The sequence below is a fragment of the Cervus canadensis genome, chromosome 6 (assembly GCF_019320065.1).
Source record: "Cervus canadensis isolate Bull #8, Minnesota chromosome 6, ASM1932006v1, whole genome shotgun sequence".
Lineage (NCBI taxonomy): Eukaryota > Metazoa > Chordata > Mammalia > Artiodactyla > Cervidae > Cervus > Cervus canadensis.
The window spans coordinates 20657489-20683327 of record NC_057391.1 but is presented as its reverse complement, the minus strand read 5'-3'; the positions used below and the strand labels follow the sequence as shown (position 1 = coordinate 20683327).

The 25839-nt window shown below is 40.4% G+C and overlaps 1 protein-coding gene and 2 pseudogenes across 1 annotated transcript; all 3 read left to right on the top strand.

The window, feature by feature from the left end:
• Positions 1 to 6359: 6359 nt before the first annotated feature.
• LOC122443226 lies at positions 6360 to 6538 on the top strand (annotated as a pseudogene).
• Positions 6539 to 12622: 6084 nt separating this feature from the next.
• LOC122443224 lies at positions 12623 to 13026 on the top strand (annotated as a pseudogene).
• Positions 13027 to 15624: 2598 nt separating this feature from the next.
• Positions 15625 to 16080, top strand: LOC122443225 (small nuclear ribonucleoprotein E-like). Its single transcript, XM_043471229.1, has one exon. The coding sequence runs from the start codon at positions 15652 to 15654 to the stop codon at positions 15910 to 15912; it is 261 nt and encodes an 86-aa protein (XP_043327164.1). The 5' UTR covers positions 15625 to 15651; the 3' UTR covers positions 15913 to 16080.
• Positions 16081 to 25839: the final 9759 nt, after the last annotated feature.

The following is a 25839-nucleotide window of genomic DNA, read 5'->3' as shown; positions in this document are numbered from 1 at the left end:
AGGTGTCTGGGCAGAGAAGGCAATGGCAACACACTCCAGTTCTCTTGCCTGGAAAATCCCATGGATGGAGGAGCCTGGTAGGCTGCAGTCCATGGGGTCTCGAAGAGTCGGACATGACTGAGTGACTTCACTTTCACTTTTCACTTTCATGCACTGGAGAAGGAAATGGCAACCCACTCCAGTGTTCCTGCCTGGAGAATCCCAGGGACAGCGGAGCCTGGTGGGCTGCCGTCTATGGGGTCGCACAGAGTCGGACACGACTGAAGCGACTTAGCAGCAGCAGCAGCAGCAAGGTGTCTGGGCTCAGTAGTTAAAGTTCACAGGCTTAGTTGCCTGGTGGCATGTGAAATCTTCCCAGATCAGGGATAGAATCCATATTTCCTGCATTGGCAGGCAGATTCTTAACCACTGGACTACAAGGGAAGTCCTGTTGTCATTTTTGTTTGTGTGTTTTGTTTTGTTTGCCACATGGCTTGTGGAACCTTACCTAGCTCCTTGACTACAGATTGAAAGCGGGCCCTCAACAGTGAAAGAGCAGAGTCCTTAACTGGACCACCCTGAGTCTTAATCTGGCCTCATTTTAAATTATAATTTAACATACCTTCTTCACTAAAACCTTTAAAAAGCAATGAAAATATTCTCAATGAGAATATATTTATGATAGACTTCAGAATTATTATGTGTCCAGAAAAATTAATGAGGTGGAATAACCAACAAACATTGAACAAAAAAAGTGTCAGGTATTAAAACACTAACTTAAGAACAAACAAATAGAACAGTGGAATTGGATAGTCTAGAAAAATGATGCAGATTAGACATAAAGATCTAATAGATGATTAGGGTAGACTTTCTAGGAAATTCCCTGGTGGTCCACTGGTTAGGACTCCACGCTTCCATTGCAGAAGGCATGGATTTGATCCCTGGGTAGGAAAGAAAACTAAAATCCAGCAAGCCACATGGTGAGGCCAAGAAAATAATAACAATAAAACAAAGTAGACTTTCTAATCTGTAAAGAAGAGACAGTCCAGTGGATAAATAATGCCAAGACTATTGGCTAACCACAATAGAAGACTGCTGTCTTTAAAAAAAGATTGGGGTCTAGTACATTATTGGGAAAAGGTTAGAGCAGATCAATTTAAAAGTGATACATGGTTTAAATATTTATTTGAAATTAAAAGCTAGAAATATGTATTCACTAACCTATAAATATTCTTTTCTTTGAGTATTAATATGGTGATTGTTGTAGTCTTTCTTGCTTAAATCACATTTGCAATATGAAATTTCAGGATTTGCTTCAGTGGTACAAAAATTGTAAAGATGCCAGAGAAACCATCTATGAACAGAATTCTAGAATTTTCGCATTTTGTCTGTTGCCAGTCTTCACAGTCCTTGCCCACACCTCAATCAATGATTTTTTCTTTTTTTTTTAATTTATTTTTCCCCCTGAATTTATTTTATTATTTTTCCCAATTATTTTTATTAGTTGGAGGCTAATTACTTTATAATATTGTAATGGTTTTTGCCATACATTGCCATGAACCAGCCATGGACTTACATGTGTTCCCCATTCTGAACCCCCCTCCCACCTCCCTCCCCATCCCATCCCTCTGGGTCATCCCAATGCACCAGCCCCAAGCACTTGTCTCATGCATCCAACCTGGACTGGTGATCTGTTTCACACTTGATAATATACATGTTTCAATGCTGTTCTCTCAGATCATGCCACCCTCGCCTTCTCCCATAGAGTCCAAAAGTCTGGACTATATATCTGTGTCTCTTTTTCTGTCTTGCATATAGGGTTATCGTTACCATCTTTCTATGGAATCTATTGCAAGGACTCAATTTTGTTTTCGCAGTAACAGCTTTATTTTTATACTCATATTTCTTTGGTTTATCTTTATTTAGTTAAAAATGTCACTATAGTAACAAGTCCAATTATCAAATCAAGGTTTGGAAACAACTGATACTTGGTACAAGCTAACTGGTGGGAACAAAAATATGCATGCGTACAGCAGACACGTTCTAGCTGCAAAGGCATGCTGTGAACATCAATAACTTGGGGAGGTAATATAGCACAGAGGCTGAGAACAGCTACTAGAAGTCTACCACCTAGGTTTAGATTCCCAGCTATTAGCCATTTGAGCTTAAATAAGCAAGACTTCTTGCATCATATATATTGAAGGCAGAAGGAGAAGAGGGCAACAGAGGATGAGATGGTTGAATGCCATCACGAGTTCAATGGACATGAACTTGGGCAAGCTCTGGGAGATGGTGGGGGATAGGGAGGACTGGCAAGCTGCAGTCCATGGGGTCATGAAGAGTCAGACACAATTTGGCAACTGAACAACAATATATATATATGGAGATAATAATATATCTACCTCACAGAATCCTTATAAATATTATTAATATATGTCAGAATGTTTAGCTCAGGGCCTGATAAAGTTAAGTGCTATGTTAAGTGTTGGGTACTCTATTTTACTGAAGGAATAAGCTGTATAAATGAAGATAAATGAAGAGATTACCTAGAACCTTGGAGAAAAAGTTGTTAGATTCTCATCTCATATCTTAAACTGAAATAAATTCAGGATAATTAAGTAAATAGATATAAACCACAAAAAAGAAAATTTGGATAAAAATTATCTCATTAAAGATACATAGGGGACTTCCCTGGTGGGCCAGTGGTTAAGATACTGTCTGCCCGAATGGATAAGGAAGCTGTGATACATATACACAATGGAATATTACTCAGCCATTAAAAAGAATTCATTTGAATCAGTTCTAATGAGATGGATGAAACTGGAGCCCATTATACAGAGTGAAGTAAGCCAGAAAGATAAAGAACATTACAGCATACTAATACATATATATGGAATTTAGAAAGATGGTAATGATAACCCTATATGCAAAACAGAAAAAGAGACACAGATGTACAGAACAGACTTTTGGACTCCATGGGAGAAGGCGAGGGTGGGATGTTTCGAGAGAACAGCATGTATATTATCTATAGTGAAACAGATCACCAGCCCAGGTTGGATGCATGAGAGAAGTGCTCGGGGCTGGTGCACTGGGAAGACCCAGAGGAATCGGGTGGAGAGGGAGGTGGGAGGGGGGATCGGGATGGGGAATACATGTAAATCCATGGCTGATTCATGTCAATGTATGACAAAACCCACTGCAATATTGTGAAGTAATTAGCCTCCAACTAATAAAAATAAATGAAAAAAAATAAAAATAAAAAAAGATACTGTCTGCCAATGCAGGGAACATGGGTTTGATCCGTGGCCTGGTAAGATGTCACATGCCATAAGGCAACTAGACCCTGCACACCACAACTACTGAGCCCAAGTGGCCTACAGCCTGTGCTTAGCAATAAGAGAAGACACCACAATGAGAAGCCTGGGCACAGCAACAAAGAGAGTAGCCTCTGCTCACCTAAACCAGAGAAAGCCTGCACACAGCAACAAAGACCCAGCACAGCCAAAAATTTTAAAAAAGAGAGGGCCAAAAAATAAATAAATAAATAAAAATAAAAATAAAAAAAGAGAGGGCATACCGCAACTAAAGATCCTGCAAGTTGCAATGAAGATGAAAGATCCCGAGTGCCACAGCTAAGATCCAGCATGCCAAATAAATACATATATTAAAAAAAAAAAAAAGATGTGTAGGGAGTTTTTTCAATATAACTATAAATTTATAAACTTGGCTATATAAATTTTTAGACTTCTTCATGTTAGAGAAAAAAAAAAAAGTAGTCATGCATGGATGTGAGAGTTGGACCATAAAGAAAGCTGAGCACAGAAGAATTGATGCTTTTGAACTGTGGTGTTGGAGAAGACTCTTGAGATATCCCTTGGACAGCAAGGAGATCCAACCAGTCCATCCTAAAGGAAATCAGTCCTGAATGTTCATTGGAAGGACTGAAGTTGAAGCTGAAACTCCAATACTTTGGCCACCTGATGCGAAGAACTGACTCATTGGAAAAGACCCTAATGCTGGGAAGATTGAAGGCAGGAAGAGAAGGGGCTGACAGAGGATGAGATGGTTGGATGGCATCACCGACTCAATGGACATGTGTTTGAGTAGGCTCCAGGTGTTGGTGATGGACAGGGAGGCCTGGTGTGCTGCGGTTCATGGGGTTGCAAAGAGTTGGACATTACTGAGCAACTGAACTGAACTAGACTGAACTATCTGCCTGAAATCCATTTCCCATTCTTAAAGTAGCAGGTCCCTGATCTTAATAAAGCCCCTCTCCCCTCTCAGTTCATGTAACTGACATGGCATGACATCATCCCCAATCAGTTAAAGCATGACCATGGCTATTGGCTCAGGAATGGCCATATCACTAAAATCAGACCAGTGACGTCAAGCAAATCTCAATTCTGAGATACGGGACCTTGTGGAAGAAGAGTCGCTCATCTGGACTTGAGGTTGAGAGGATGTTGGGGGAAAGGACATAAGACACAAATTACCAATAAGGGGAACAAGTAAGTAGACACTACTATGGATTCCTTAGGCATTAAAAAGTAATAATGGAACATGAACAACTTATGGTAATGTTTTTGACAACTTAGATCAAATTGATAAATTTCTCGAAAGACAAACTACCAAAACTTGGGAGCTTCCCTGGTGGTCCAGGGGCAAAAACTTGATTCCAGTAGAGGGGACCCAGGTTCAATCCCTGGTTCACATGCCACAACTAAAGATTCCACATGCCTGATAAGGGGTTAATATTCAAAATATACAAAGAACTCATAAATCAATAGCAAAAAAGATAAACAATCCAGTTTAAATGGGCAAAGGGCCTGAATAGACATTTTTCCAAAGAAGACACACAAATGGCCAACAGGCACATGAAAAGGTGATTCACATTATTAATTATCAAGGAAATGCAAATCAAAACCACAATGAGGTATCACTTCACATTAGAATGCCTCTCACTATAAACAAAAGCGATAACAAATGCTCTCAAAGATGTGAAGAAGAGAGAACTCTTGTGTACTGTTGGTGGAAATGTAAACTGGTACTATCACACAGAAAACAGTACAGTGATTCCTCAAGAAATAGAACTAGTATATGATTCTGCAATCCCACTTCCAGATACACACCAAAGGAAACAAAAGTCATTGTTTCAAAAAGGTATCTGTACTCCCATGCTCACTGCAGCATACTCACAATAGCCAAGGTATGGAAACGACCTAAGTGTCTACTAACAGATGAATGAATAAAGAAAATGTGGTATATATAAACAATAGGCTATTATTTAGCCTTTATCCCGACATTTTTGACAACATGGATGAACCTGGAGGCCATTATGTCAAGTAAAATAAGCCAGAAAAAGACAAACATTACATTGTATCACTTATATGTGGAATCTTTAAAAAAAAAAAAAGGTTGAACTAGTAGATAGTAGAAAAGTGGTTGCCAAGGGCTGAGGTGGAGAAAATAGGGAGAGGTTGCTAAAAGGCTATGAACTTTCAATTATAAGATGAATAAAGTATATATCTAATATAACGGGGTGAATATAATTGATAACACTGTATTGTGTAATTGAAAGTTGCTAAGAGTGTAGAACTTGTATGTTTTCATCAAATAAAAAGGTAAATATTTAAGGTGATGAATATGTTAATTAACTCGGGGGGGGGGGGAAATCCTTTAACAGTATATACATCTATCAAATCATCACCTCTGAACACTTTAAATACCTTGCAATTTTGTCAATTATATCTCAATAAAAAGGGAAAAAACTACACGAGGGAGGGAGAGTTGAGAGAAAGTTAAATGGTCTCTGTTTGCAAATGACATAATCATCTACGTAGAAAATCCTAAGGAATCTACCCAAAAATGTTCCTAGAATTAATGAATCAGTGTGGTAAGGTTGTAGAATACCAGATTCTTGTGGAGAAACATGTGGTCGTGGTGGTTTTGTCACTGAGTCCCATCTGACTCTCAGGACCTCACTGAATCTTCCCCAGTCAGGAATCTAACCCACGTCTCCTGCATTGCAGGCAGATTCTTTACCACTGAGCCACCTGGGAAGCCCTTATAGAGAAGCCTATGATACTACCTTATATGCTAGCAATAAACAATTAGAAATTGAATTAAAAAAAAAACAAGCCATTTACGACAATACCAAAACATATGAAATACTTTAAGGGGTAAATTTAATAAAAGATTTTTAAGACTTGAATATACAAGTCTGAAAATGATAAAACTACTGAGAAAAAATTAAAGGTTTTAATAATAAAAGGAGAAATACACTCATGAATTGCAAAACATATTATTATTATTAAGATGTCACCTCTCATAAATTGCCGTGAGGTTATAAACTGGTACAATTTCAGCCTTGTTGAAGCCAAGACAACAACATGGATCACCAGCACCTCTACTGGAACCATCTGAGAAAATTTGGCCAGGGGTCTCGCTCTTGCCAGGTCTGCTAAAACTGGCACGGTCTGATCCAGAAACAGGCCTCAATATGTGTCCCTAGAGTTTCCGCCAGTAAGCTAAAGACACCAGCTTCATTAAGTTGGACTAACTGAACTTTAAATGGATCATCCAGCACAGCTACCTTATGCAGAAACAATACCAGCGCTTTGTATATAAAATAAAAGTTTTAAAAACTTCAAAAATAAATAAATTGATACAATTTCATATTAGCTAATGAAGTTGAAGATCTGCATAACCCACAACCTACTAAAACCACCAAATCCAGCAGGTACCCTGGAGAAATTCTTACATGTGTGTCCAAGAGACTTGTCCAAAAACACTCACAACCACACTTCTAGAAATTGGGGGGAAGAAACTGAAAACAGTCCAAATGTCTCTCCACAAAGTAAACAATAAAGCAATGTTACATAATAGAACAGTATACAGCCATGAAAATGAATGAATGATAGTCACACGTTTTAACATGGATGACTGTCAGGAATGTAATATTGCAGTCAGAAAAGAATATACACAATTTGATGCCATTTATATAAAGTTCAAAAATGTACAAAGATAAAAATATACTCTTTAGGATCAATACTTCCCACCCCTCTGCCCACTTGGTTCCAGCATTCTCAGCCTCTGGGTTCCTCCCTACCTGTCCCTTTATGATGCCACCACCATCTTTCTTAAAAAGGGAATTTAGTTCTTTTCCAGCTTCTCCAGGCTTTAATTCCCACATGCTGCTCAACAAACATTCTTAGGCTATTCCCTTTTTATAGAGCAATAGGGATTATAAATGGTAAATTAACGTTCCTTCCCACTTTATTATTACACCACACTGCAGACTTCTATCTCAATGCCCAACTCACTTCCTGAAGTGTATATCCTTTAGCTTTCTCTAACATTCCATTAGGTACTTGTAAGTCACACTATTTTAGAAATCTCAGAAACTTCACATTGCTCATGTAAAGGGTTTAAGGCCTTCAGTACTAGAAAGTTAATTACAGACATAAGGTGTATATAGTATCTAGCTTTGGTCACACCACAAATCAACTAACCCAAATTCCCTTGGTATGACATAAATTCATTCATTCATTCAGCCAGTCAATCAGCCATCTATGTATTTGTAACCGATATCAACTGCTCCACCAACCCATGGAGATACGTGGCTACATGTGCTCATATTTTTTTTATTTTTTCAGTTAATTATGTAAGTGTCCATTTTCTGTATTGACATCAGTTCTAGTGTCTGTTATTGGGCCTACCTGTTTCTCCCCTAAAGGGTCCCTGAATTCCAGTCCTTACACAGAAAGAAGGTTGGACAAGAGCCCATTCTCAGACCCTGGATGGGGCCCCCTCCCTACAATAATATTACAGAGTTTTAACAGTTAAGTGAAATCATTATTTGCTTGTTCCTTGGAAAAGAGTTGACTTATCATTATATTTTAGAGAAGGAAATGGCAACCCACTCCAGTATTCTTGCCTGGAGAGTCCCATGGACAGAGGAGCCTGGTGGGTTGTTGTCCATAGGATCACACAGAGTTGGACAAGACTGAAGCGACTTAGCATGCAAGCATGCACTGGAGAAGAAAACGGCAACCCACTCCAGTCTTCTTGCCTGGAGAATCCCAGGGACAGAGGAGCCTGGTGGGCTGCTGTCTATGGGGTTGCGCAGAGTCGGACACGACTGAAGCGACTTAGCAGCAGCAGCAGCAGCATTATATTACACCTCAACAACCTGGAGAGAAAAAACCTGAGCAAAGATCCAGCTAGCTCTTCAGTCTGGAAGGCTCTTTCCCTGTCAGAAGGCTCCTCCTTAAGAGGATGGAGGTCGGAGCTCAAGGAGTGGCTCTCCTTCCTCCCTGTGCTGATCACAGTAGCTGCCTTGGAGTAACCCTGGAGAGAGGGGAAACGAGAATTGGTCATAGAGAAAACACACTAAGACGCTAATTCAAGTTCTCTCCGTAAACACAGTCCTGAATCTCGACTCTGTGGATGATATCTAGGCGAAACCTTCCCTCTGGGTGAAGTGTGCCTCCCTCCAGCGGAAGAAAGGAGCCTCACTTCACTCTGCCATCCTTAGAAATAAGCACTGTGCTCAGTGGCTTTACGTGTAAACAAGACCTTGCAATCATTCATTATTTGTCCCACATTTTTAATGTACTCACTTAATGTAATATAATTCCCAACCTGTGGAGCTGAATACAATTCATAAGCAAGATATATTTTAAAATATTTCCCAATTGTCTGTTTATCCTTCCTAATCCTCCCTATCTTCTCTTTTAGGTCATCTACCCCTTTGCTGTCCAACTCACTGGGAGGAGAGAAAAGGAGTCAGTGCCGGAAGAAGACGTGAGGGTAGGTAGTTTCTAACTAAACTTCTGCAGACAGTACAAACCAGCATTAAAATGGTGATGCTGCCAATGAAGTTATGTAGCATTTCCTAAAAAGGCCTCTTATCAATCAACTAACAATTATTTATCAAGTCCCTGCCATATGCCTCACATTCAATCACTCATTTCTTCAACAGAATTTTGCACTGCCAGGAGCTGTGTTAAGGACTGAAATGCAAAAATGAGTAAGATATGGTATCTACTCTCCAATAGTTCTTTTCTGAAAGAAATAAATAACCATAAGACCACCAATTCATACAACTGAAGGATAATCTGAATTAAATTATGTGCGCTAGAAATGCATGTCCATAGACAGTAGAGCTCAGTGGACTGAAATTGTAAAGATGCAAAAAAAAACAAAAACCTTCTTAAAGGAGGAAGTGCCTGAAAAGAGCTTTGAAAGAGAAGTAAATAATAGATAAGTAAAAGAAAGGAGGGAAGGCACCCCAGGCTGTGGGAACAGCTTTGGCAAAAGCCAGAGGCTGAAATAGGCTTGAGATGCTTTGAGAGCAGCAAGGAAATGGAAAAGACAAAGTAGGCTCTTCATTAGCTCCACAAACCAGTTTAAACCTCTTTCCAAAGGAATGGTGAAATTTTGATAAGATATTGTATGTGGGTTAAGAGTCTTTTAACTGTGGCAGCTTATAATTAAACCATTGTCTCTAGTCATTGTTAGACAGCTACTGAGAAAAGCCAGCTACCCCATGCTAATGTATAACTTCTTTGTTTTATGCAAAATAGTCAGCTCCAGTCTAAAAAAGAGTTGTGTGCTTCTATTCAAGTAGAAATGAATACCTCCTTCTGCTTGGATAATAAAAACCCAGGGCTTTCAAGCTCACAGGGCCTTTCCTGGACACACACAGTCAGAGCATCATGTAATTTTCTCTCTTTTCCTTCTAAACATGTGAAAAAAGAAGCAAAAACGCTCTGCATGCAGGAAAGTCAAGAATAAGCCAACACCTGGCTGTCCCCACGTAAGGAATCATGCAGGCAGATGCAGCCACCCATCCCAAAGGCAAAGAACGATGGCGAGATACACTCCTGAGGAAAAGAAAGGAGAAAAAGGACTTCCAAAAAATCAAAATGAAAGGAAATATAAGGGAAGGGAAATATAAATCACCAGGAAATGTGTCTGTCTATAAAATTAAAGTTCAGAGAGAACATGTAAAGACTGCGTGCTAAGTCACTTCGGTCATGTCCAACTCTTTGCAACCCTATGGACTGTAGCCTGCCAGGCTCCTCTGTCCCTGTTTTCTCCAGGCAAGAGTACTGGAGTGAACTGCCATGCCCTCTTCCAAGGGATCTTCCCCAGATAAAGACTATCCAATCCCAATCCTCTTTATCTCTGACTGTTACTCACACGCCTGAATTTTCTTCAAGAGTGATGAGAAAAACTGAAGAATGAATAGGAGAGGCCCAGAAATGAATTTTGCTTTTTTTAATATCGAAAATAAAAATCCTTGACACTAATAATTAGTTAGCTAGCCAAAGTTTTTAATGTTGGTCACCCTAATGAAGAAAGTGAAAAGGGACTTCCCTGTTGGTCCAGTGGCTAAGACTTTGCACTCCCAATGCAGGGGGCTGGTTCGATCCCACATGCTGCACCTAAGACCTGGTACAGCCAAACGAATATTTTTAAAAAGAGGATAAAGAAAATTCAGGAGTGATGAGTAACAGAGAAAAAGAGGATTGGGATTGGATAGTCTTTATTTCTAAATATGAGAGCTTCTTAATGGTGCCATCCATTATGCTAACCATTACTGTGAGTAACTGAAACACCCTACAAAACCTTTTCTGAGCTTTCACAGTAAAAAGGATCCTCTCAAAAATGACCTATTATGGTAGGAAAAGTAGAGTATATGTATGTGAAGGATCCTTAAAGAGTCTGGAGCTTTTATGTTGCCAGTAGGAATGTTCGACAGTCTTTAATAAAGATAAATATACACTTACCACATTATCTAGCAATCCCACCTTTAGATGTTTACCCAGAGGAAATTAAAAAAGTATGTCTACTCAAAGACTTGTATGCAAGTGTTCATAGAAATTTACTCAAAAATAGCCCTAACGTGGAAACAACCCAAATGTCAACCGCTGAAAAGATAAATAAATCAATGGGATACCCATACCGTCAGGGAAGAACACTGACTGAAACACCCCACCCTGGCCAAGCACCACAGTAACCATTTGCGTGAGTTCTTTTATGACGGGAAACCCTGGTAAGGAAGACAGAACTAACAAGCTACCACTAACCAGAAGTATTCAGGAAAGGTTAAAAGGAGATGCTATGTGTCCTACCAAACAGAATCCTCGCTGGAATCCTTTTTGGTGGAGCAATGCATGCGCCACCAGGAAGGACCTTGAGTCAGTATGACTGGCCAGAGACAACCCAGAAACTAATCCCATTACCATAAAACGCGAGACCGCAAGCCACGTGGCAGAGTCCTCCTGGGTTCCCTCACCCTCCTGCTCTCCCCCCAGGCACCCTTTCCCAGTAAAGTCTCTTGCTTTGTCAGCATGTGTGTCTTCTCAGACAATTCACTTTGAAGGGTTAGAGCCTGGTCTCGGGCCTGGAAGCGGTCTCCCTTCCTCCAACAATCCACGGAACGCTGTGCTGGCATGCACGTTCAGTTGCTTCCGTCGTGTCTGACTCTTTGCAACCTATGAACTGTAGCCACCAGGCTCTTCTGTCCATGGGGTTCTCCATGCAAGAATACTGGAGTGGGTTGCCATGCCCTCCTCCAGGGCGTCATCCGGACCTAGGGATCAAACCCATGTCTGCCTGCGTCTGCCGCAGCGCAGGCGGATTCTTTACCCACTTAACCACCTGGGAAGCCCCATGGAATGCTACTCAGCAATAAAAAGTTACAACTAATGATACAGGAAGAAATATAGACTCATCTCAAAAGCAATTGCTAAGTGGAATAAGCCAGACACTAAACACTATATACTGCATGATTCCATTGATGAGACAGTCTGGAGGAGGCAAACAGTACAGAGATCAGATTGATGGTTACCAGGGGCTGAGGATAGGAAAAGGGAATGGGTTCCAAAGAGGAGGGAAAATTGGGGGGAGTTATGGAACTCTTCTATATCTTAATTTTGTGTGTGTGTTATATTTTGAGAACCTTCCTCTGCCATGTGGAAGGTACACATATTTTGTACATTTGACAGCCAACTGAATAGACCGGGACTCTGAGCAGTCTTTTTTCTGACTGTGCCAGCTCTCAGGGACTTTTTATCATTGCATCAGCTATACAGTGAAATCCTTCCCTTTCTTAGACTATCCTGGGGAATAAATTTTCTGGATCTTGTATCAGTGGCATCCTTTGTGATCTCTTGCGGGGACACCTCTTTTATCTTATTGGTTTGATTCACTGTTAAGATATATTTCATCAATGGCAAGAGGATGGATCATTTAAACTGGAGAAACTTCTAAACTGGTAAATTTTTAAAGAGCTCTCATCATAAACAGCTGTTTTATTGGTGGGAAAAAAACAAGTTAGATAGTGGGAAAATATATATATAGTGGTTAACCTAAGAACTCCTTTAATTTGGAAAAAATGGTTTAAGAATCTTTATTTGTGGTCTGTTCTTCTGCTCAAGGAGTCTTATCAATGCTAATAAAAAAATTAGGATAATTAATATTAACTAGGTTTATTAGCAGGGAAGTAAGAAAAAACTTAAGTCTAGAGACTTTTTCCCAACAAGGTGGAAATTTTAAAAGAACTCATCACAAAAGTATAAAAATTTTTAGATGATAATTAAGAAATGGAATAAGGGGTGCTTCACTGACAGCAATGGCAGCCACGGCATTGGCGGCACGTACCCGGCAAGCCGTCTGGAGCATCTGGACAATGCAAGGCCGAAGCCTCGGAACCAGCAGATAATGTTAGGTCCAGTGCAGGCGCGGTCCGGGACACCAGTGGGGCCTTCGGAAAAAGAGAGCAGGCCGAAGAGGAATGATACTTCAGAGCTCGTGCTAAAGAACAGCTGGCTGCCTTGAAGAAACACCATGAAAATGAGATCTCTCATCATGCAAAGGAGATTGAGCGTCTGCAGAAAGAAAGTGAGCGGCACAAGCAGTCGGTCAAGAAACTAAAACAGAGTGAGGATGATGACTAAGTGCACAAGTTCTCCATAGAATGGCTACCTATTATTGCCCACTTCTATGTAGACATAGTTCTGGTTTAACCAAAATCAACCTGTGTGCTTCCAACAAATTATAATAAATTATCATTAGTGGAAAAAAAAAAAGATGGAATAAGTAAAATAGATGTTAATAGGATTAAAAACAAAAAGTTTTGATATAATGCTACCTAAGTTCGAATGGGTCAAAGGGATCCTCTATTGGTCCTTCACTGTGTGGTCAGTCCATTCAAGATGGCTGTGCCTCCCCTGATTGACCGGTGCCTCCCCTGATTGACCTCCCCTGATTTTGTGCCTCCCCTGATTTTGCTCTCTGTGCCTCCCTTGATTGACCAGTCTGCTTTACCTGTACCCTACTCACACGAACCTCCTTACCCCTTAGACCAGAAAGGCTCCACCTGCTAGGAAGGAAAACATCTGCCTTCCTAATGGTTGTTAACCTGAGGGACTATGAGGGATGTGCCCCATTTGCTGGTTTCCCTGGTAACTGATAAGCCAATCCAATATCAATTCCACCTATAAATGGTAGCCTCCTTCCACCCCCAGTAGCAAAGATTGCTGTTGTGGCCTGCCTGCCACACACAGTGGGATGTCACTTCAGGAACTTATTTCAGGTATGTAAGATCTCCTGTCTATTAAATCATTGATGTCTCTTGTCACTATCTTGAGGCTCTTTCTTCGGTCTCTTGAGGCGGGCAACTACAAGGCTTGCAGGCACATGGAACACAACCCAATGCCAACTTTAAAAGACCCCAAACAAATCTACTCTATTCACCCCAGTTTAAATATATATTTATATTTAAAAGACTGAAAGAAAATTATGAGATACCTGGCCAATAATTTCTTGGGCCAATTAATCAAGTAAAAAAATTAAGAAAAAATTTTTTAAAATTAAGTGGAAAAAATTAACTCTTTGGTTAACCAAAGAGTTGGTTAACCTCTCACTGGGGACCCCAGAGCCTTATTATGCAAAATGGATAAAATGGTCAAGATAAAAAGGATGGTTTCTGGACTCCTTGTAAGAGTAAAACTTGTTGATGGGATCTTAATGGAGAATAAGGTTAAAAGTATAAAAGCTGATAGAATTGAGATAAAAGCTTATGAATATTGGTATATTTAAATGGGCTTTATATAAGATGGTTACATCTCTTTGCCTAATTATATTGTGCAATAGACATTACATCTTATTGGAGAGAGTTTTTCTGCCTCTATAACACAGGGCATATGAATCTGATCCTCAGGAAAATATAATTAAACACACTAAAGGAAATCAATAGGTGGTAGTGGTTTAGTCACTTAAGTCATGTCCAACTCTTTGTGACCCCATGGACACCTAGGCCTGCACAATATAAAGTAAAGACTGGGAGCAATATTCGGGCCAATAAAGATGATCACAGAGATTTGCTCTGGATTTAGCCAGTGAATTCAGAAAGAGGACCTTTGTTAAGTGCCTTATGCAAGCTTTTGAATGCATGATAAATTAAACCCTAAAATTCTAGAACATAGAACTTTGAATTTCAGTTTAGTTGGAAATCCCATTGATACTAAAAAAGCAAATAAAAGAAAATATGGTGGGGCAAATCAATCTTTTAATATCATTTAGGCAGCAAACCAGTTCTTTGGAGAATTAAAATATAACAGATAGGGAGAAAATATTTGCAAATGATGTGACTGACAAGGGCTTAATTTCTAAAACATACAAACAGCTCATATGGCTCAATATCAAAAAACAAATGATCCAATCAAAAAATGGGCAGAAGACTTAAATAGACATTTATCCAAAGATACAGATAATCAATAGGCACATGAAAAGATGTTTAACATCCCTACTAGAGAAATGCAAATCAAAACTACAATGAGGTATCACTTTACACCAGTCAGAATGGCCATCATCAAAAAGTCTATGAATAATAAATGCTGGAGAGAGTGTGGAGAAAAGGGAACCCTCAAAAGCTGTTGGTGGGAATATAAATTGGTGCAGCCACTATGGAGGACAATATGGAGGTTCCTTTAAAAAACTAAAAGTTACCATATGAAGCAGCAATTCCCTCCTGAGCATATATCCAGAGAAAACTCTAATTCAAAAAGATACATGCACCCCAATGTTCCCAGCAGCCGTATTTACAATAGCCAAAACGGGGAAGCAATTTAAATGTCCATTGACAGATGAATGTATAAAGAAGATGTGATATATATATATACAAAGGAATATTAGTCATAAAAAATTAAATACTGCCATTTGCAGCAGCATGGATAGACTTAGAGATTATCATACTAAGAAAGAAAAAGACAAATATTACTTACTTACAGGTATTACTTATATGTGGACTCTAAAATACAAGTGAACTTATTTATAAAATAGAAATAGACTCACAGACATAGAAAAAAAAACTTATGGGGACTTCCCTGGTGATCCAGTGTTGAAGAGACTGCCTGCTGCTGCAGGGGACACAGATTCGATCCCTGGTCTGAGAGAATCCCACACGCCAAGGGGCAGCTGAACCTTTGAACCACAATTACTGGGCCCATGTGCCACTGGGCTCATGGGTGCCCAGAGCCTAGGCTCCACAACAACAGAAGCCATCACAATGGGAAGCCCATGAACCACAATAAAGAGAAGCCCCCGGGAAGTTGCTTTCTGAGAGAGTGTGGAGTAGTGTGGTGCTTGTGAGTGTCCAGCATGGCGTACCGGGGCCAGGGCCAGAAGGTGCAGAAGAATCTCATCTTCAGATACTTGCAAAATAGATCGCGGATTCAGGTGTGGCTTTATGAGCAAGTGAATATGCGGATAGAAGGCTGTATCATTGGTTTCGATGAGTATATGAACCTCGTATTAGATGATGCAGAAGAGATTCATTCTAAAACAAAGTCAAGAAAACAACTGGGTCGGATCATGCTAAAAGGAGATAACATTACTCTGCTCCAAAGTGTCTCCAACTAGAAGTGATAGATGAAGTGAGAAATTGTTTGGCAATACCGTTGGGTTTTTTAGGTGTCTTTTGTTAGAGATGTAGTTCTAAAACTTGTATTCATATTGTTCTGCTCACCCTTATGTTATTACCAGATGACAATAAATGCTGTGGGACTGTTTTTATCAAAAAAAAAAAAAGAGAAGCCCCCACTTGCCACAACTAGAGAAAGCCCACACACAGCAAGGAAGACCCAGCACAGCTATAAATAAATAAGAAAAGCAAACAAACTTATGGTTACCAAAGGGGAAAGAGGAGAGGGGGCTGGGGATTCACATACTTCTATATATGAAATAGACAAACAAGGTCCTATTTCATAACATGTGCTTGTGCGCTCAGTTACCATGGACTGTAGCCTGTAAGGCTTCTCTGTCCATGGAACTTTCCAGGCAAAATACTAAAGCAGGCTGCTATTTCTTCCTCCAAGGGATCTTCCTGACCCAGGGATCAAACCCACATCTCCCGCATTAGCAGGCATATTCTTTACCACTCTGTACCTGGGAAGCCCTACTATATAGCTAGCATAGGGAGCTATATTCAGTATCTTGTATTAACCTGTAGTGGAAAAGAATCTGAAAGAATATATATGCATAACTGAATTACTTTGCTGTATATCAGAAACAATGTGGTAGACCCACTATACTTCCAATTTAATAAAAGCTTCCCTGAAACCCATTGGAGAGTTTGGATCTTTTTAGCCTCCCCATTCTCCTTGCTTGGCCTTGCAATAAACCTTCCTCCACTCCAAATTCTGACAAACTCTTCTCCACTCCAAACTCTTAGTTTGGCCTCTCGGAGAGTCCATAAAACATAATTCTCTGCTCTTAGCTGTGCATCTGTTCATTCAACACACTTTAAGGCAGTTATCCTAAGGATAAAACTATGGTTTTTCCAGTAGTCATGTATGGATGTGAGAGTTGAACTCTAAAAAAGAAAGCTGAGTGCAGAAGAATTGATGCTTTTGAACTGTGGTGTTGGAGAAGACTCTTGAGAGTCCCTTGCACTGTAATGAGATCCAACCAGTATATCCTAAAGGAAACCAGTCCTGAATATTCATTGGAAGGATTAATGCTGAAGCTGAAACTCCAATACTTTGGCCACCTGATGCAAAGAACTGATTCATTTGAAAAGACCTTGATGCTGGGAAAGATTGAAGGCAGGAGGAGAAAGGGCCAACAGAGGATGAGATGGTTGGAGGGCATCACTGACTCGACGGATATGAGTTTGAGTAAGCTCCGGGAGATGACGATGGACAGATAAGCCTGGCGTGCTGCAGTCCACAGGGTCGCAAAGAGTCAGACACGACTGAGCGACTGAACTGAACTGATCCTAAGGACATAATTGAAGACAATGTGTACAGACTTAACTAAAAGGATAACATTTTATACAAAAGTAAAAAACTGGAGTCAGCTAAATGCTAGCAAAAAATGACTGGTTTATACTATAATTTACTTAACAGATAATGGGATGTTATACAGCCATTAATAATCATGCACAGGGGAATAGTTAATGACATGAAAATATGTTCACAATGCCCTAAGTAAAAAAAACCAAGCTTAAAAACAAGCTAAAGTATATAATAAGCCATTTTTTAATTTAGAAATAAATAGACATAGAAAGGGGCTTCCCTGGTAGCTTAGCTGGTAAAAAATCCGCCTGCAATGCAAGAGACCCTAGTTCGATCCCTGGGTCAGGAAGATCCCCTGGAGGAGGGCATGGCAACCCTCTCCAGGATTCTTGCCTGGAGAATCCCCATTGCCGGGAGCCGGCACACAAGATCCCACCCATGACAAGGTCATGAGGAGAAAACCTGACAGACAAGGCGGATCAGGTTTTCAGGGATTCCGAAAAGCTGCCCCCGGCGCTCACCATAAAGATGATATCTGTCTTTCTGATGCTTGCTTCAATAGACTACTCCCTAATTTCTGTGACACAGGCAGAAGGCCTTCCCCGATCTCTTTCCAAATAAGAATCAATTTAGAACTTTAATCAATAAGTTTCCCGGGTGGTGGTATCTTATGAGATTATCCAGGATGAAAGGAGGGTTTTAATTTAAACTCCTTTGCTGGTAGTTTGTTAGCCAAATGCATTTATGCCCTTGGTACTAATATGCATGATTGCTTATATTATTCTAATCATAAAATAGCATAAAGAACCTGATTATATAAAAGCCCTAATAGACATAGAGCCTTTTTGAGGGGTGGAGGAGTCCTATTAGAAAACATAAGAAAAATTATTCTAAAGGTGGTTATTGGGTTGACGTTTGCTTGCTGTGTTTTGCTTGCTGTGTTTTTCTTGCTGTGTTTTTGCTTTTAATGTGCTAAGGTTGTGTTATAGAAACCATTGTTAATATAGTTAAAGATCTAGAGAAATAAGAACTTGGCCCTAGTGTGGTAACAATGAGATGGTTGTTAATTGTCAGCCAGGAGTGCTAGGCAGAAGCTGCCTCACCAAAGTCGCAGAGTCGGTGTGGGGTAAACTTCTTAGATAAATGTAACTGACAACTTCTGCAGAAGGATTAATTTTTGTGTTAACAAGGTTATACTTCTACTCTGTACTGTTGCCCTATGAGACTGCTACCTTTCAGTCACCACAGAAACAGAAAATAGGTTTACATTCACCTGACCTGCATAAAATGTTAATAGGCCCCAAGGCCAGAAGATAATGTACAAGACCCTCATAAACAAAGAAGTATGCAGAAAACACCCTGGTTTCGTGAAGGACAAGCTGACGTAATGTTAAACTATCTTCCCCTTAGAAATGTACTAACTTAGGGTATAAAAGCTATGGTAAAAAATAAAGGATGGCCAGACTCTGCCAGATCCTGCAAACACCCCCATCTGGTCATTTTCTCTCTCTCTCTCTTTCTCTCTCTCTCTCCCTCGCAGACTTGGCCCTATCAAGGCTGGTCTCACGTCTCTCTCTCTCTCGCTGACACCGTTCATCCTGAGGGTATCCCCTGGATCCTGCCGAGGCTGGACCCCGGCACCCCATGGACAGAGAAGCCTGGTGGGTTATAGTCCTTGGGGTCGCAAAGAGTTGGACATGACTGACAGACTCAGCACAGCATAGCACAGGCATAGAAAAGCTCTGAGAGGCCATCATCAAGATGTTAACAAAGATGGCTTTGAGTGATTTCTATTCTTTTCCTCTGTGACCTATATATTTTCATTTTCCATAATAGATATATAGCTTTTCCAAGCAAACTTCCATTTTTATTAATAGTATATACTTTTCTAACACTTTTTAGGAGGCGCTAGTGGTAGAGAACACGCCTGCCAATGCAGGAGACATAAGAAATGAGGGTTTTTGGGTTAGACCTACAGGGGTTCTGGCTGGTGTTAACAGAAGGGAGGGCAGAGCTGGTGCAGCTGGCCATGGAGAAAGCTGACTTGGCTGGTGTGGTACAGAGAAGCCAGCTTGTTTACATGCTTATTCCATGACTGCTTGCCCTAAGCAGAAAGTGCCTTTCAGGATCTATTTTTGGAGGTTTATTACGTATGTCTGGTTCTCAATTCCAACAGTTTAATGAAGATCTAAATAAAATGCTAGGTTCTACCTTAAAAAAAAAAAAAAAAAAGAAATGAGGGTTTGATCCCTGGGTTGGGAAGATCCCCTGGAGAAGGAAATGGAAACCCACTCCAGTATTCTTTTTTTTTTTTTTTTTTTGTGGTTGTCAAGTATCATGACATCTGAATTTTTTTTTTTTTGTGGTTCCAGTATTCTTGCCTAGAGAATTCCATGAAAAGAGGAGCCTGGCAGGCTATAGTCCATAGAGTTGCAAAGAGTCAGACACAACTGAAGCAACTTCACACACACAGTCCACTTTTCTCACAGGGCTGCTGAGGATACAAAAGGATAATGGACCTGAGAAGCACTTTTAGTATTGTAAAGCACTATACAAACTATTGGGCTTCCCAGGTGGCTCAGCAGTAAAGAATCTGCCTGCAATGCAGAAGCCTCAGGAGGAGCAAGTTCAATACCCGGTTCTGGAAGATCCCCTGGAGCAGGGCATGGCAACCCACTCCAGTATTCTTACCTGGAGAATCCCATGTACAGAGGAGCTTGGTGGGCTACAGTCCATGAAGTCACAAAAAGTGGGACACCACTGAAGCAACTTAGCACAGATGCACACAAATATTTTTTTTTCCATTTATTTTTATTAGTTGGAGGCTAATTACTTTACAATATTGTAGTGGTTTTTGCCATACATTGACATGAATCAGCCATGCATTTACATGTATTCCCCATCCCGATCCCCCCTCCCACCTCCCTCTCCACCGATCCCTCTGGGTCTTCCTAGTGCACCAGCCCCGAGCACTTCTCTCATGCATCCAACCTGGGCTGGTGATCTGTTTCACCCTTGATAATATACATGTTTCAATGCTGTTCTCTCAAAACATCCCACCCTCGCCTTCTCCCACAGAGTCCAAAAGTCTGTTCTGTACATCTGTGTCTCTTTTTCTGTTTTGCATATAGGGTTATCGTTACCATCTTTCTAAATTCCATATATATGCGTTAGTATACTGTATTGGTCTTTATCTTTCTGGCTTACTTCACTCTGTATAATGTGCTCCAGTTTCATCCATCTCATTAGAACTGGTTCAAATGAATTCTTTTTAATGGCTGAGTAATATTCCATGGTGTATATGTACCACAGCTTCCTTATCCATTCGTCTGCTGATGGACATCTAGGTTGCTTCCATGTCCTGGCTATCATAAACAGTGCTGCGATGAACATTGGGGTGGGATGCACACAAATATTACACCCTACTCTACCTAAATCAGGGCTTCCCTCATAGCTCAGTTAGTAAAGAATCTGCATGCAGTGCAGGAGGAGACCTGGGTTCGATTCCTGGGTTGGGAAGATCCTCTGGAGAAGGAAATGGCAATCCATTCCAGTATTCTTGCCTGGAAAATCCCATGGACAGAGGAGCCTGGCAGGCTACAGTCCATGGGGTTGCAAAAGTCGGACACGACTTAGTGACTAAACCACCACAACCTAAATCTTTCCCACCATTCACATATAGAATCTGTCTTCCTGTTTGAAATCTCCTTTCTTACATTCTCTAGGTCATCTCCATATCAGCTGACCACCAGACAATTCATTCTTCCCACAGATTCATTTCTTCAGCCATCTTACCTTTGGCCATTTTTTTTTTTTTTTGGCTGTGCAGTTCAGCTTGCAGGATCTTAGTTCTCCAACCAGGGATTGGACCTGGCCGGCTCTCAGCAGTGAAAGCACTGAGTCTGAACCACTGGACCGCCAGGAAATTCCTAGGCCTTTATTCTTTAACAGACTCTCACATAGTTAGCAAACCATGGTGCTTTATCTTTTTTCATATATACTAGATAATTAAAAACCCAATGACATTATTCTAGTGAAGGGTCACATTTCCATTTATCCTTTTCCCAACCCTTTCCATTATTACTCTGCTTTGTCTCTTCATATCCTAGCCTCGCCACCATGTTCACCACCCCCATTCCATTTATAATCTGCCTAAGCCTGTAACTTCTCCTTTTCTTTCATTCATTCCTTCATCTATTCATACAAAAAATATTGATTGGTTACTTGATATGCAACAATCAATTACTAGTTGCTGGGCCATAAAGATGAATAAAATACAAAGGAGGTGGGAAGGAAGACAGCATGGGTAACAGATGAGTAAAGACTCAGAGGTGGAAAAGAGCCTGTCATTCCAGAAACCTAGTTTTATTAGAGAGTGAGCACTGAATGAGGAACTGCCCTTCCCAGAACTGCTGCTTCTAGGAATCTGCTAGAAGCTACTACTCATACAGACCTCACAGCCGAGAATCAGTTGGGGAGCACCACTGCCAGTGTGAAAACTCACGTCCAGGAAGCTCATACATCCACTTACCAATGCTGCCAAAAGAGAAGGGGGTAAATGCCTTGGGCTTCTCTTCTGCTTTCCACTCTTGCCAAGTGCTGTCATTGGCAGAACATAAACTGCAGCTAGAACCATGAGAGCAAGGGCATTTGGTGAATATAGTTCCCGGGTTTCTAGACTTATTGATACAAAAAAAAAAAAAAGGGGGGGGAAGAGTCACTGACTGCCCAGGGCACCCTTCCCTCAAGCCCTTATTTCAGTTTCGTTCTTTCCTCCAGAGTACTTCAGGATGCTGGATTCTGCATGTATTTCATTCAGCCTCCTATCACAGCTGCTTTGTTATTCCAACTAGGTTGTAAGACTATGAGAAGAAAGTCCTCTTGTTTGAATCCTTTCTTTGAATCCCCTCAATGCTTGGCAGGCATATTGCTTCACGTTCAGAAAGACACACAATACATATTTGCAAGTAGCTGCAGAGTTGAAACTTGAATTTTGACCTTCTGGCTCCCAATTCAGAGTTCCACCCAACATCACTCACTCTTTCTTCAATAACAAGAGGATTTTTTTTAATGGGTGTTAAGTACAAGTTTGAAATTGCTTGGTTCAGTTTTGCTTGGCAGAGAAATTCCTCTAGAGTAAAAAGAACTGAATAGACCACAATGATTGAAAAGCTGTCAGCAGACACTGGTTCAGATTAGTGGAACATTGGTACCTATGAAAGCAGCTCCAGCTTCCTGGGGAGGTAATGATGAAAACATAAATGGAACTGAAGAAAACTGCAGCTGAACCCAACCAGCTATTTTTCTAAAATAGACTAACTCAATCTCATCTATTTCAAACTAATGGAGAAGCAAATAGAGGTGATCTCTCTACATTTTTAATAGTAAATAATAAGCTCATGATGTTGATAGGAGAATCAAGACTAATGCTGATTAGATTTGTTATGGAATTTTTTTAGTTAAGAATGAATCTGCAGCTTAAAATGATAATAACAATCACAACTGCAAACTGATCTTTACTGGGTGCTTCTCATATGCAGGAACCAACCTAAGAATTGTGTGTTGAGGACTTTCCTGGGGGTCCAGTGGCTAAGACTCCGTGCTCCCAATGCAGGGGGCCCAGATTCTGTTCCTGGTCAAGGAACTAAATCTGACAAGCTGCACCTAAAGAACCTGCACGCCGTGACGAAGACTGCAGATCCCGTGTGCAGCTACTAAGACCCAGCACAGCCAAATAAATCATTTTTCTTATGAAATAAAATAAAAACCTCATGAGAGCTCCAGGTAGTACGTCTACAGATGAGGGAACTAAAGCACAGAAAAGGTAACTGACATGCCTAAAGACACACATCTAGTAAGCAGTGTTATCAGGATACACACCCAGGCAATTCGAGATGCTTCTCAAGCCTAGCCACTGTTCTACGCAGCCAGAAATGTGGATCCTGGCCAGTTATCTCCCACTGTTAGAAATTCAAACTACATCTTTCAGACTGTCAGTAATGACTATAACAAATAAATCATTGTACTTAACATTGCTCTGATTCATGAACTTGTTAATTACTATCACCTGTTTACACATATGAACCAAAGCATCTCATGTATATAACTTTATAACATTATATAAACGTCACTTAACTTGTCTGAGTTTGATCCCAGGCCATCCAACTCTTATTCTTTCTAGTTTATTAGACAAAAATGTGAAAGAGAGTCTGCCAAGGAGTTCTGTAAGTTTGCTAATAAACAAACGAGGCAATGAAAGTAGTTAGACCAGGTTTAAGTTAAGGAGGATCACACAGTGCTCCTCTGCCCTCCAGAGGCCATTCTGACTCCAGCCTGGCTCAGGGGCCTGGGAATTTCAAGCTGCTTGCAAGTTCTAGCCTGACCACAAGGCATCTGGGAAGACCAAGTTGATTCCAAAATCATCCTAAAATGTGCATTCCACTTCAGGATAGACCTGAAAACCTATCTTCCATCCCCACTCCAACCAAACCCAGCCTTCCTATGACAAGTTCACACTCTGGTTCCTACCAGTGCTCCTGCCCCATTCTCGCTATAAAACTGACTTGAGCTCTAAGGCCCAACAGGAGTGGTGATTGTTTATCCTTCAGCACATTTTCTTCCCTACCTGCTGCTGCTTTCCCCTATTCTCAGCAAACAATGCTTAATCCTGCAACTGTTCAGTTCAGTTCAGCTAGTCACTTTAAATCCTTAAATAACCCAGTACCCTGGGATTCTTAAGGAGCCAAACCCACTGGGTATAAGTTCCTAAAGAAAGTTGAATTCTCATTAAGGAGCCATATCAATAAAATGTTGGCCTAAGAGTTAAAATACAGGATGGCTCTTCCTCTCCCTTCTTCCCTGCCCTCCCTTGTTGATCCTTTCGAAGGTGGCAGTGTAGCTGCCAAAACAGCCACAGGGGAAAGCACAAACCAAAGCAGACGCTGGCCAAGGAGATGGCATCAGGGCTGGGACTGAGAAGCTGGCAGGACCAAGAAGAAGGTCGGCCAAGAAGGCAGTCTTTGTGGTTGGGAGACTGGTTATGAACAATGAGAAATAAGCAAATATATGATGATGAGAGCCCGGTTTACAGAGCCTGAGGAGGAATTTACACATTTGGAATGGAGGAACACTAGAAAAAAACTAGAGGTATTGGACTGGAATTGGAGATGTTGGTGTGAACTCACACTAGATACAATAAATAGATGAAAGAAGACTGGATGGATAGATAGATAGAAATAATCAGTGGATGCTTGTGATACATAGTTATAAGCATACTAAACACCAAGATCTTGGTTTCTAAATACCATTCTCCACTAAAAGAAACCAGGGCAGGGGAGGGATAAATTAAAAGATTGGGGCTGACATGTAAACACTACTAGATGTAAAACAGATATCTAATAAGAACTTACTGTATAACACAGGGAACTCTACTCAGCACTCTGTAATGACCTATATGAGAACAGAATCTAAGAAAGAGTGGAGATATATATATATATATATACATATATATATATATATAAAATGATTCACCTTACAGCATAAACTAACATTGTAAATCAACTACATTCCCAACAAAAATTAATTTTAAAATAATAAAAAATAAATAAAAGGAACCAGGGCTCCTCGAAGAAATAACTGATTTCAGGACTAGGGCATAAATGAGTCTGGAATATTCTATTGTATCAGAAAATAAGGAAGTGCTCAAAGAACACTTTGATATGTGCAAAGGACATGGGAGTCAGCTTGAGTGGGTTCTCACTAGCCAAAACTGGAACAATCTGATCATTATGATAATGACAGTACCAGATCCTAATGCATTGACTAACATAGGACATCCATGATCCATTGATTCACTCCATACTGATATAAATAAATGAATGAATCAATGAGTGAATAAGAAAGACGGGAAAGAGCTTTCTGACAATTGAATGTTCTCTAATCATGTAGAAAGAATGATGGACTTTTAAAAATCAACATGTGGCAACCATGATATTGGTGGCTGATTTAGGCAGGAATCATCAATGGATACTAAGATTGGCAACCATGATATTGGTGGCTGATTTAGGCAAGAATCATCAATGGATACTAAGATTGATGAGGAACAGGATATTGGAATAGTCTTGGGACTCTCTCCCCAGAAAACACTATTAAATTGCAAATAGGAAAATGATGACTTCACACTAGAGAAATTTAATAGTACTGTAGCAACTTAGTCAGGTGATTATGGTTAACCTCATTAGCAATGGGACAGGTTGACATCACATGTTTCCTGATGTGATTCACTGAGATGAGCGCGGCACCAGTTCAGAGGTTCCTCCTGCCAAGAGCGCATGGCGAGTCTAGACATGAGAAGAGTCAGACAAGCCCCAGTCAATAGTGCTAACAGAATGAAACGTGTACAGACTTTAAAACTGTCAAGGTCATAAAAACCAGCGAAACATTAAGGAACTATTCTAGGTTGCAAGAGCCTAAACAGACATGACAAATAAATGCAACATTATACTGGATTGGACTCTAGACCAGAAAAAAAGAGGGAGAGAATGGGATAACC

Coding starts and splice junctions, on each gene's coding strand:
- LOC122443225 (XM_043471229.1), top strand. CDS start 15,652: ATGGCGTACCGGGGCCAGGGCCAGAAGGTGCAGAAGAATCTCATCTTC.